Here is a 12,775-nt window from a genome sequence, read left to right as displayed (position 1 = left end):
AATTGCATATTAACCCATGAGTGTATTTTCCTAAGCATAGTTATGTCAATAAACTTTATTAAGGAATATGTGTATCTTTCATCTGTCTTTTCTGAATATTCATCAAATAATACCATTGGCTATGGAAGGGGTGGATAGAAGTTAAGAGCAGCATATATTGGTTGATCTCTGGGTGATTTGAAATGGATTGGCAAGGCTTTCTTGCTCCCAGTTGCTTAAGGGTGGCAAGAAAATAACTCCCTAAATTGGTGAGAGGCAGAGGGAGGGACTGTGATAACCTGAGTTCAGTTCCAATACTTGAAACAAATTCCTTGAATATGAATTAACCAGACCCCAATTGTCAGCTCCTAGAGTTTTAGTAAAAAATTAAGTGGCTCCTACAAGCTTCACAGTTGGTCCTCTCCTGTGCTAAATGGCCACAAGATGCATGCATAAAAATCTATATTGGCGATGTGACGGGACCATCGTCATCTTTGGGGCTCTTCCACCCTCTTTGATATTCCACCTGTCAGATAATCAACATTATTGAAGTAGGAGACAATTTCTGTAGCAGAAATTGTGTCTTGCTACCTGTGAAGCAGTAAACTGAATGACAGCTGTGCTAGAGCAATACAAGATGTATTTTCCCCAGCATCTTGGATACTTGAATTATATTTAATTCTATTTTTATTACTGATATGTTTGCCATCCTGAGCTCCTTGGGGAAGAAGGGTGGGAAATGAATTCAGTAGACAGATAAATAAGGGGATATTTCCACACACCCCTATCCTTGAAGGCATTTCTTGATAGACAGCTGGCAGTGGACAAGAGTATAGAATGCATATTTAAGAACTTTGCAATCCCGTGAAGGTTAAAATAACACCAGTTATAAAGCAGTGGCTGCCAGTGTCAGCAGTTGCCTGGCTAAATGCCCCACTTCAAAATACAATAAAGTTTTACTAAAATCTGTAAGACTTTTCTTCATTAAAATATTTTGGGTCAGTGCTTCAGGAGCTCCGAAGGTGGTGCCAGATACCTGCAAACATGATCATTTGGTATTCTGTTCAGATTATATCAAGATTAAAGCTTGTCTCGTTTAGCAAATGAAGCTACGGTATACTTTGTTCTCCTTGTTGTCTCCAGCAAGTTGGTGCCCACAAATAAAATGAAGAAACAAAAGTTTGTGTCTTAAGAAATCTCCCACTGATGAGATGCACATTGAAATCCAATACCACACTTGAAAAATAAAGGCTGTATTCTATAGTCTGTATAAATTTATGCAGAACAGGGCATATTTGCATAACATACTGGCTTTCTTTAGTGATGAGGAAGGACAAGAAACTATGGGTTGCATTGAATCTTAGAAATCGTACATGGCAATTCTGCCTTCTGATTTTTCAGCAGGCACTACCCACAATCTTCCAAGCAGATATATGCAACCATAATAACGATAAACATACATTATTTTTTTTAAAGGGTGAGATTTGCTGAATTCTGTTGTTCCTGTGGAATTACATTATGAGTCCTCTTGATGTCCTAACATTGTGCAATGTTGAGTTCTGAAAAATCGCAGTACATTCAGTTCAATTACTGCCTTGTCAGACAGAACATACATCCAGTCAGCAGAAAAATATGACTAAATGCATGTCTCAGTAATACTGTGTGTTCCCTTTCCTACAGTCTTCATGGTAAGGTGTTAGTTTTGGATTATGTTATCAGCAACCTTCTCATTTACTGTCATACATATTTCAAAATAAGTCAGTGAGTGGCGTCCTGACGGGTTTTTTTTTGTTGTTGTTGCTGTCAATGCTTCACTGCATTAGGACAATGAACCACTATGTAAATGCTTTGATACATACCACTGGAGACCCAGCAACAGCAGTCTGTCCCTTCCTGGTTAAAACCATATTACTTCTCCGCCCTTGCTGTTTTTTTACGTCTAACAACACTCAACCTGTTCCCATAAGTCATTGAGAAAGATCTGGTGGGAAGTATTTTTTGATTAATGATCCCAGGAGACTGAATTAAACTGACACTTGTATCTGCTATCAACAAAATGCCCATAAATTTATGCTGCAAAGGCAGTTTTGCAGCAGCAAGTTGCATCCCCTGTGCATCAAAGTGGAGAGTAAGATCTGCCCCTTTCAAGTGTCCTCAACCATCGTTTTTTTAGGGGGGAAAGTAATGGTACATGAAGCACCAGTCTCAGTAAATAAGGGCGTTGATTTTAAAAATATTTTAATGCTGTAGCCCCCTTTATTTGTTGCAGTGCAGGCTTCATTTACTGAGTGATGCCTAGACTTCTTGGGCTCAAGACATCACCGTTGATACAAGGGTCAGCAAGGCCAGAGTTACAGGCCCGAAGGCTTTACTCACAGTGCCCCTTTCCATGCATAACAGCAAGGTACTACTGCCACAGTTTATGGAGCTCAAACATGGACAGGGTTTTGAATCCTTTGAATGTACAGATGCCCTAGATTTTCTCTTATCTTACCAAGTTTCGTAAAGGAGCTAGTTCCTTAGGAATGGGAAAACTTGGAACAGGAGTTTAAGAGCTAACGTGAAAAGTGGACAACCATAGCTTCCATTCTTTCTCCTGCTTCGTTCATCTATCCATCCTCAAGGGCTCTTGCCTACACACATACTGCACTTCATCTTTTCAGGAATGGAGAGCAACAAAGCCCTCCCACACTCTGCTTGCTACCATCTTCCCTCTGAGAGTACAAGACACTGCTTGACCCTAGTCAGGGAGCCTCCCTCCTGGTGGGACACCCAGCCTGCTCTGCTCGTTCCATTTCTTTCACCATCAGAAAACAGAGATCTATAGGCAATTAGGTGCACATGAGATAGCTGGGAAGCCAAGCCCAGAGCTTGACACCTAGAGCCTTGTTTTGCAGTACCACTAGGCTCTGGTTTGGGTCTCTACTAGTGGCAGGAAAATGTGTATTGGCCACAAAGAAGGGAGGTGATTCATAGAAATGATACAACACGTTTAGAACTTTAAATCCTTATTTATTTTTTTACAAAACTTGTTTTACAGCAAACAATCTGAAAAGAAAGGTATGTTCTGTGCAAATAGCACTGTGTCATCCTTGGGTAAATGACCTGTTGGGAGATTTCACTATCTACAGTTTTTTAGATTTCCCCCATCCTTGTTTTCTTATTTATCTCTCTCTTTAAGTTTGCCACAAGGGGAGGTGGTTTTTTAGTCTCATACGCTGCACTTCGTTGCAGACGACGTCCTTTGATGTGAACGATGTATGGCAACAGAGGTGGTTTACGTACTGTCAGTGCTGTTCCTTCAGGAGTATAGCATTTGAGATGTACTTTGTCATTCAGATGAGCTGTTACTGCAACCCAGCCTGTGTAGAAGAAATACCAAAACATGTATATAATCTAAACAAAATGAAATCAGAACATTGGATTTGCTGGGTGAACAACTCCTTGAACAAAGCAGGACTATGTCAAACTTCATTTTTCAGTATTAAGACAAAATATATATTTAGATACTCTTTTTTTAGGGCCTGTCCAAAAATCTTTACACTCAGTAAAATCCAAAGAACTTGATATGAGATTGAGAAATTGGGAACCTCCCCCCCCCCCCCAAAAAAAGTCTATTACACTACACTAGCTCTCTGGTTATAGTCATCAACAGGACAAAACAAGAAGTACCACGGCACATAGCTACTCTGCCCAACACAAGAAAACATTTGCAGAAGTTACCAGCAGATGAAAGCTTTATATCAGCCACTGCCTCAGTACTGCCAATTCCTTCCAACATCACATCCTGATGGACAAGTGGCGGGAATTCTTTCATTCGTTCTTCACCTCCCATAGGAACCTTGTATTACAAGCCAGGGATTAAACAGTAAAAAGTAAATAACTCTTCATTTACATAGTAATGTAATTAGCAAATTATAAAACAAGTGGCAGGTCAAGTCGGGGAAATAAAGCCCAATGGTTGGGGACAAGTTAACCAAGAATAAAGTAGGCTGGCAGCCAAGCAAGCAACAACAATAATAATAATTGTATTTTGGGATTTTATTTTCATTATTTTTTTAAACCACTTTGATTCGTGAGAAAACTGTTACAGATGAAAAAGGAAAGAGAAGACAGGATTGAACAAGAACAGATCAAATAGAACAAAGGTGTAGAAAGGAAATCGGTGGGGCTTACTTTTAAGTAGACATTTACAGAAGTGCTCTGTTAGAAAAAGATAAGGAAAACGAAAATGGAGAAAGAAGTGAGATGTGGTTGAAACAGAGAAAACCGCAAGCTGAATGGCAGAAAAGAGAAACAAGAAGTTGAAGGTAAAAAGCCAGTGAAAAAATTACTGCAATACGCCAGATATAAAATAAGACTGATAATCCAAGCAGGACCGTCAAGTATTGGAGGAAAGGGTTGCTTTAAGAGAGTTTTCAAGTTTAGGGGTGCATTCTCTCATGGACAAGCTTCTGTGGCACACATGCCAATGGTGGAATTACAAGGCCTGAAGGATAGCATTTGGCCCCCAAACCAGAGGTTCCTCACTCTTGATTTAAAGTGGTGTCTTGTCAAAATGGGGACATTGCCTGGACTCTGATCCTTAGCGCGCTTTCACAACACAGTTTTTTAAAGTAAAAAACCAGAATGCGTGGTCACACATAAGCCTCAATTTCTATGGATATTCTGGAATGAAATGATGTGTTCAACTCCATGCAACTGCAAGATTCAGTAGACTTAAAACCACATCGGATGGGTTCACTCATTCTATTTAATAATCTTTTTATCCCTGGGGGGTCCTCCCCAGTTCCAATATTGTCTCTTCCCTTAGGAATCGTGGACGAATCTCACTGACCACTGTAAACTAAGATGTGTGAAATGCACTTTCTCTTGATTGCAATCAAGCTTCTGTTTGAACTCTTCAAGATGTCTGATGGTGCTTATAAGATTCAGGGTGAACAAAAGGAAGTAACTTCACACAGCTTTGGCTATATTCCAGTTTCTTAGCACTACTTTAGGTATTTCCAGCCCAAGTGAGGCCTAGATTGTAAAGTACCTTGTTAGAAATTTATATACATTAACAGCAATAAAATTAAAATCTAAGATATCTCCAGTTGCTGAGATAGCACATCTTGCAATGAGGCTGCTCTATAGTGTGGCTTTAACAGGGAATAATCTTTTTGCAGTAGTGCTCACAGAATGCTATTTAATTCTATTATCTTCTTTGCAGAGATTGGATAGAAGCAAAACAATGTGAAGTATTATTTCTTTCTTGCATAAAGTGGAAGACCACCAAGATACGGAGAACTCATCTGAGACAATGCAGTCATGGTGCTGGCTAAGAGCAGAACAAAGCCTGCTTTGTACTAGACCTAAGAGGCACAATAATGAATGGCTGTGGAAGGAGAGAGATCACAAGGCATTAGCCCTCATAGATTCTTCAATGGTAGAGACAGTACTGGCTTACCTTCAGTAATGTTTGACCTGCATGTTTTTGATAGACAGCATCTGCTTTTTCTACTGTAGTGATGTGCACAGGCAACAAATTAGAGGCCACAACAGAAAACCAGCAGGACTGGTCTCCCTAAAGAGTAATAAAGCTGAAAATGAATTGTCTGAAATAAAATCTATTAAGTTTAAAAGACCAGTTTCATCAATAAGCTTAAAGCCATCTTTGCTAACAAGAATTCTCCATTCTCTATAGTTGACTGTGATTTAGTGATTGAAGGCTGGACAGACCTGCATTCTTATAAACATTTCCAGATCCAGTTACTAACAAGGGACTGGAGAAACAGGATTTTCAGTCTGATAATACTCTTTCTATAGTTATTCCACCCTTGCCTTTTAATTTAATATCCAAAGAAAAAACATAAAGCCCTTAATATAATGTTTCCAATTTGGGAAGAGATATCTTAAGATTCAGCAAACAAGAAACACAATGTATTTAATGAACAATTTAGCTTAGCTGTGTTATTTTAGCTTTCTTACAACATGATACTCCAAAACTTTGGAAACATGCACACATACACTTTTTCATACAAAACAGCTGCAGCTTGTTTTCCTTTTGCTCAGTGAAGATGCAGGCAGCTTATTCTATTTCAGACATACAGAGCTTGAAAATAATTGCTGAAGAACTGAACAACAGACATCACCTTATTGAATATTCATCCTCATAACTTGTTAATAACAGAGTAACAGTAAATCTTGAGAATATAAACAATGGAAACTCAATCCTTTTGTTAGCCCAGAGGTACTGTCAGAAACTGGATCTCTACCCAAAGGAAAACATATGACTTGAGGCATTTAGTAGCTCCCTATCAACCTCTGGTGGTGATGTCTATGAAGCCCAAGTTATTTATCACTGCTGAGGGAAGAGAAGGAAAAATGCTCATTCAAGTTGCCAGCTCTCAATCTGGAACATACCTCACACAGTCTTTTCAACTACAGTCATACTGTGGGTTAAATATGCTTCACGTTGAGCGTTTTCGGGTTGCACTCCGCGGTGACCCAGAAGTAACAGAACGCGTTACTTCCAGATTTCACCGCCCGCGCATGTGCAGATGCTCAAAATAACGTGACGCACATGCGCGGAAGCGGCAAATCATGACCCGTGCACGTGCAGACGTGGGTTGTGTTCACTTCAGGATGTGAACGGGGCTCCGAAACGGATCCTGTTCACATCCAGAGGTACCACTGCACACTCTATATAATACACATTACAAATGAGAACTTTGAATCAAGTTCAGAGTAGCCTCTGTCTCTTTTACCTGCAAATAATCTATGCGTCCCAAAGCACCTAGAAACAACGTCATCCCAGGCTTAAGCACAAAGGACCTTGGAACAATTGCACAGGTTGGCAAGACAAGCTTGACTTCTTTCTCCTTCAGCAAGTTCAAAACCTAAAACCAAAACAGAGTCCATTATATAGATGAAACACATTTTCATTTTTCATACTTTGAGATTTATAGGACAGCTTAAAGTTATTTCATATGCAGTTGATAGGAAAAGTGATTATATAAATCATGTTTTCGGGCCACTGATAGCAAGACGGCACTTGTCATCTAAATGCTATTCAGGTGCAGGAATGCATAGCTACTTGAGGCAGAATTAATTAAAAATGTAATACACAATGGCCTTAATCCAAAGAAGCCATGTATATGCATGCTACGGTGATGTAGCTCTCTCTAAATACTCTACTGGTAGTTCAGTACGTTCAATAAACCTTTAGATTTCATTTATTGAACAGCAGCTTCCAAGAATACCTAGCCAACGGTTTAAACGGGTGGAGTGTCAGAAATAACAGGGGGAATGCTAAAATTCAGGCCAAGTCCCTGAATTTATGTGAAACAGCTCTTTGGATATCTACTTGCTCAATTTATTTCACTAGCTTGAGTAAATTCTGCAAAGGATCACCAGCAACATATTTTGCAGATACCCCAGCTTTCCAGCTAAAAACAGCAATGCAAAGCACAGAATCATAGAACTGCAGAGTTGGAAGGGGTCTCCAGGGGCATCCAGCCCATCTCCCTGCAATGCAGGAATCACATTAGTTGTACATACTAATTATCATCAAAGGACATATCCAGCCAATTCAACTAGATGAGCCCCATAATGTGTATTTCATCATCAGGGCAATTCAGCTGCCCTGTAAGGATCTCCCTTGCTGGAACAGAGGGCTATTTTTTCACATGGGAGAATATGGGTAGCATAATAGAATTTGTACATTGGTTCATGATGCAACAGTATATCATTGCTGCTCCACTCGACACACATTCCAAATTTAATCATACATGGGCAAAGTTATTGGAAACTGAAACAAAACGCATCCACTATACACATTCAACCAACTCCTGGCCCCCTCTGAATGAAGGCTTCAAAGTTGTCTGTGTAATCAACAGCTACTCCCAGCAAACTAGATCAAAGACAACAATTTATTTTATAGAGAGCATCAAACAAAAATCAATCATTCATTACCAGGTCTGACAGAGAGCTGTGGGAAGCTTTTGCTAAATTCTGTGGTATTCTTTTAAAGTTGCCCAACTTTGAACCAAGCAGATGTGCTTTGTACTAAATAAGCAGTTCATTAAGCAGTCTTAATTAATTTTTTTTTACTCTATTATTTCAGACCTTCCCACCACCCAAATTTTCTTGTGCCAGGTTGGTTTCCAAAGTGACTTCTGTTTTAGCATTTCTGAGCTGTGTGCACACAGGCACATACATACACAGTCACTAATAAAGGTTTCCTGTCCAGAGCTGCTTCTACCTTCATCCAGCTCTGGGTTTCTTTCATCCACTTTTTTTTTTTAACCTTAGAAGAGTGAATTATAGGATTAATTTTACAATGCAGGGGACTCCCCACTTACGAAGGGAGAGTCTAAGTGAAATCACATAAAGTGGGGAGCACCCTTTAACCACCCTCTCTGCCACTCTCTCTTCAATCCATAACAAAAATACTCTATCCAAAAATATCCACAACTAGCATGAAAACTCTGGGGGGCTGTCTGGAGGCTATGTGGGAAAGCAGCTGCTCCTGCTGCGCTACCCCATACACCAGCTGTTAGGCAGGGGGTTTCCTCTGCCCTCACTGGCATCCTCTTTGGACTCTAGGGAGGATGACCTTGCAAGTCACCAGGATTCTCCAGCTTTCTCCCACAATTTCCTAGTATGATTCTATTTATTTATTTCTTGGCACCGCACACAAGTAGAAAGCGCATTAGTGGGGGGATGCCTGTAATCAAGAGGGGTCTCTCAGCCACTTAAAACTGGAGATGAAATTCACTCAAATGTTTTTTCTTTAAAAAAAGACTACATCCAAAGCATAAGGAAAGTTGCACTTTTCAGAAAACGCTTCTGTGCTTGAACAAGACCTCACACAATACAGTAATGAAGTTCTACAGCAATTCTGCTTCAGCTAACACAACAGGTTGTGCATGCTCCTGCTCAAGATTTTATACAACAGGGTTAACATTGTTTGATTTAGTGTCACTTTTTCTCATAATATTCTAGTGGAAGACACTTTTCAATCCAAGCCAATGCCTTTCCTCTTCTTAGTCCTATGTAACAAACTTCTTAAAAGTAGAAGAGTTAACTTACACAACCATCTTTAACAATCCCTGGAGTGTCATAAAACCAGCGAGCGTCTTTCACTTCATTGTATGTGAGTTCAACTTTCTTAGTAGCAGTTACAGGTGGAACAGAAGGTTCTTCCTCCATACCAAAAGACAATGCTTCAGCATCAAACTCAATTTCACAATTTTTCTTCAGCTTTTTTGGCATTTGAAATGTTCTCCCAATTCTTCCTACATCAAAAGAAAAAAACCAAATTATATTGCTTTTCTTCAGTTAGTAGTTTTTGTCCCTTACAAACTTCTCATGATCCAGCTTTCTGGAGGCAGCAGCATCTTAACTGAACTTCAACAAATAGAGCTAAGGCCACTATTTCAGATTAAATTCTGGAATGATATGCTGATATGAACTATGTATTTGACCACTGTACATAACCCCTTCTCTGCATCCCCTCTGCATTTACAATTTTTCAAAAGGTCATAGGATCATATAATTTGTATCCTGATTTTCTGGCACGTGCTTAATTATATTTATGATTGTTTCATTTATTCAATTCTGTACTTTTCTGGGAATACAATCAAAGCGTTTATTACAAAAGAAAACATTTGTGGGCCACTCCAAGTATGACTGATGTTGGCTATCACCTTTAGAGTTAAGATCTCACTCTGAAAATACTTATTACAGTGTACAATCACCTTTTAGTCTGTCCTCTGGTGATTAAACTAAAGAACTGAGCCAATCTTCTTACTGTATCCTCTTTTAAATTGTAAATTCTCTTGCTCACTTGACTAATCTGTCCTCTACTATGTTCAATGGGACCCAGGTAAGCATGTATAGAATTACAATCTTAGTCCTAGATATTATATAAATTAAAACAAGTACAGTTGGGGTGATAGGCAACATTAGTTATACTTAGGACTTATGTACACTTACTCTTGTCCCATTGCTTTCCTCTGGGGAAAACTGCTCTTTAGCACTCACATCAGCTGCATAGTTCTCATAAAGTACTCACCTATTAAGTAACCTTGCTTTTTGAGGATCGAGAGCTGCTTTTGCTCATCTTCACTGAGGTCTTCTTCCATTTTCTCTGCATCTGCCTTTAGTCTTGCTTCCCTCTGGAATATTCTGTAAGGTGTAGGATTAATAACTGGAAATTTCAGGAGATTCAAGGTCGTTCCTAGAAAAACAACAATAGAGGATTAGGATTTTAGGTAAGTATAAGCAATGCTAATATGTCCCCCAAACTATTATGGGACATAATATAGTAATAAGAAATGGAGAAAACTGATGGCAAAAACTTGTTCTGCTATTTCTTACATTTTGACAACCCATCTTCTCTGGAGCTTGTATTTTTTATGTTGTGAACCACCCTGTGATCTTGGAATGAAGGGCGGTATACAAGTTTAATAAATAATACTAGTAAATAACAGAACTGGCGTAATGGCTAAAAGGTCAAATCACGAGGCAATAGGTTCCCAGTTCAAACCTTATCTCAATTCATGCCCTTATGAAGTGGCCTGGCTTTAGGTATATTATTTTATCTCAGACTCATTCCCCAATATGTGTATGACATTGGCTTGCTACTATTTTATTTTTTAAAAAAATCTATACTGTTTCTCACATTAAGTCTTGTGGCAGTGTATCTCAATATTAAAATCAAAACATTAAAATACCGGAAGAAAAATACAACTGAAAAACTAGGGAAGAATTTAGATGCTGAGATCAAGCACCAGCAAAGGCGTCAAAGAACAAATCTTTACCAAAGATGCCCATACAGTCTTGCTAATTCAAGGTTTGGCTTAAGAGTGTCGGGCAAATACAGATCTCAAGTGCTATATAAAAATATTCAATGTTATCTAATTTGTTCATGTCAGATCCTCATAGCCCATGCACTCCAGTGCTTCAGTCTTCCTCCTGTCCACATGATAGTTGACTTATGTGTGACTGGTTTCAGAAGAGTAGCAGTGTTTCTCATTCTTGCTATAATATGAGTCTTATGACAACTTTTAAAAAGCTCATAAAAAGTCTAGTGTGGCACGATTTTTTGTTAATATAAGAATTTAGTACAGCTCATCAACAACCACTGATTTGCTGGTGTTTAAGGTATCACATGACTGTGTGACAAGCGTAACAGGCATGGACAGCTCTCAGCCATATGTGTGTTTGGAACAAAGAACAGGTACTGACTTTTTTATCATCTCCAGTATTTCTGGAAGAGCACCACAGCATTACATTACTCAACCATAAATGATGTTCTATGTGGGCTTCCTTAGGTTGGCCTAAATAAGTAAAAGCGCTTCCTCTGACCTGACCTGGCCAAGGCGAGATTGTTGCCCTATTGATCACATCAGATGCTCTTGACTTGCAGTAATCCGAGTGCAGGAGGGCATTGAAGAGGGTAGACTTCCCAGTATTGGTGCCTCCCACCAGGTACACATCTCCGTTGAACTTCCAGGAGCGCTGCAACTTGGAGATCAGCTCTTCCACCCCATAGCCGGTCTTGGCACTGATGAGGTGCACATCAACCACACGCTGCTGTTTCTGCGGCGACGTCGGGCTGGGCTTCGCCAGGTCCACGAGACCAGCGCCAGCGCAGATCTCCAACAGGCGCTCTCGGAGACGGCTCAGGTACTGGGGCGAGTCGCCGGGCAACAGGTCCACCTTGTTCCCCAGTACGAAGAGGTGCACCTGGCTGCCCACCAGCTCGGGCAAGTCGGGCAGGATGGAGTCGGGCAGGTCCAGCACATCCACCATGCAGAGCACCAGAGGTGGGCGGCCGTGGCGAGGAGGGCGGCGCAGGGCGGCGCTCACCACGCGGCGGTACTCCTCCCGGGGCATCTGCACCTGCAGCGCCTGCTGGTGATGCACCAGCATCCAGCAGCGCTGGCACACAGCTCCCTCCAGCGCCTGCTGCCGGCGGGTCGCCCCTTGCCCATCCTTGCCTTCCCTCTTCTCCTCCTCCCCTCCCAGCAGGCTCCGGTATTTCTCGCTGGGAAGGTACCCGGGCACCGCAGGGTCCCGGCAGTGCAGCTCCGCGCCGCAGCCCGAGCAGCTCACTCCGCTCGACGGCACGGAAGGGTCCGGGTGGCCCCTGGGCCGGTGGGCCTCCCGGGGCGGCTTCGGACGACGCCGGCTTGCGTCGCCGCCGCCGCTCCCGGGCTGCTCCGGCTCCGGCCTCCCCTCAGGCTCCCGCGAGTTTCCCGCCTTCGGCAGCCGCGGCTCTTCCTCAGGGACGTACTCGAGGAAGACGAACTGCTCTTCCTCCTCCTCCTCTTCCTCAGGCGGAGCAGCCGCCGCCGCCGCCCCACAGCGTCTGAGGGGCTCCTCCGAGCTCCGGTAGGCGGGGAAGCCGCGGGTCCCGGCGCGCCGACGCAGCGCTCCTCCGCCGCCCCATGGAGGCCGCCGCCGCCGCCAAAGCTGAGGGAAAGCCAGCAGCGCGGCTCGCCTCAAGCCGTTCATCGCCCCTTCAGGGGAGGCCGGGGGAAGGCAAGCGGCGCGTGAGGGAAAAGGAAGCGAGCGCGCCGGCCAGAGCGGCTCCGGCTCGCGGTCCTCCAGGCGCCGCGCCCCCTGTCGGGAGAGAGCTGGCGTTTCAAATAGAGCGCGCGCCGTCGGAGGGGGGCGGGGGGCCGCCCTCTTCCATATACAGTAAAGTGGTTGGTTTTTTTTTTTACCGCCCTTCATTCGAAGAGCTCACAGCCTATGCATTTATAAAACAAAAAGTTAAATAAAAAGGTCCCTTTCTCTGAGA

At 42.2% G+C, this 12,775-nt stretch overlaps 1 protein-coding gene across 1 annotated transcript; it reads right to left on the bottom strand.

The window, feature by feature from the left end:
- Positions 1-2,970: 2,970 nt before the first annotated feature.
- On the bottom strand, positions 2,971-12,550 carry NOA1 (nitric oxide associated 1). The gene is made up of 7 exons (XM_081844681.1): positions 11,340-12,550; positions 10,040-10,204; positions 9,055-9,260; positions 6,729-6,860; positions 5,429-5,545; positions 3,703-3,820; positions 2,971-3,341 (listed from the first exon to the last, which is right to left on the bottom strand). The coding sequence occupies exons 1-7, from the start codon at positions 12,484-12,486 to the stop codon at positions 3,115-3,117; spliced, it is 2,112 nt and encodes a 703-aa protein (XP_081700807.1). The 5' UTR covers positions 12,487-12,550; the 3' UTR covers positions 2,971-3,114.
- Between the last annotated feature and the right edge of the window lie 225 nt (positions 12,551-12,775).

Source organism: Podarcis erhardii, assembly GCF_964252035.2.
Source record: "Podarcis erhardii genome assembly, chromosome: 17".
In the NCBI taxonomy this organism is placed as follows: Eukaryota; Metazoa; Chordata; class Lepidosauria; order Squamata; family Lacertidae; genus Podarcis; species Podarcis erhardii.
This window is presented reverse-complemented; position numbering and strand designations above follow the sequence as displayed.

What these genes read in the sequence shown, in the direction of transcription:
- NOA1 (XM_081844681.1), bottom strand. Translation starts at nt 12,486, where the DNA reads ATGAACGGCTTGAGGCGAGCCGCGCTGCTGGCTTTCCCTCAGCTTTGG. An exon ending in AAAGCAAGGTTACTTAATAG is followed by an intron (nt 9,261 to 10,039) that starts GTGAGTACTTTA and finishes CTTTTGATGTAG; the next exon opens with GAAGAATTGGGAGAACATTT. An exon ending in GGATTGTTAAAGATGGTTGT is followed by an intron (nt 6,861 to 9,054) that starts GTAAGTTAACTC and finishes TTTTGGTTTTAG; the next exon opens with GTTTTGAACTTGCTGAAGGA.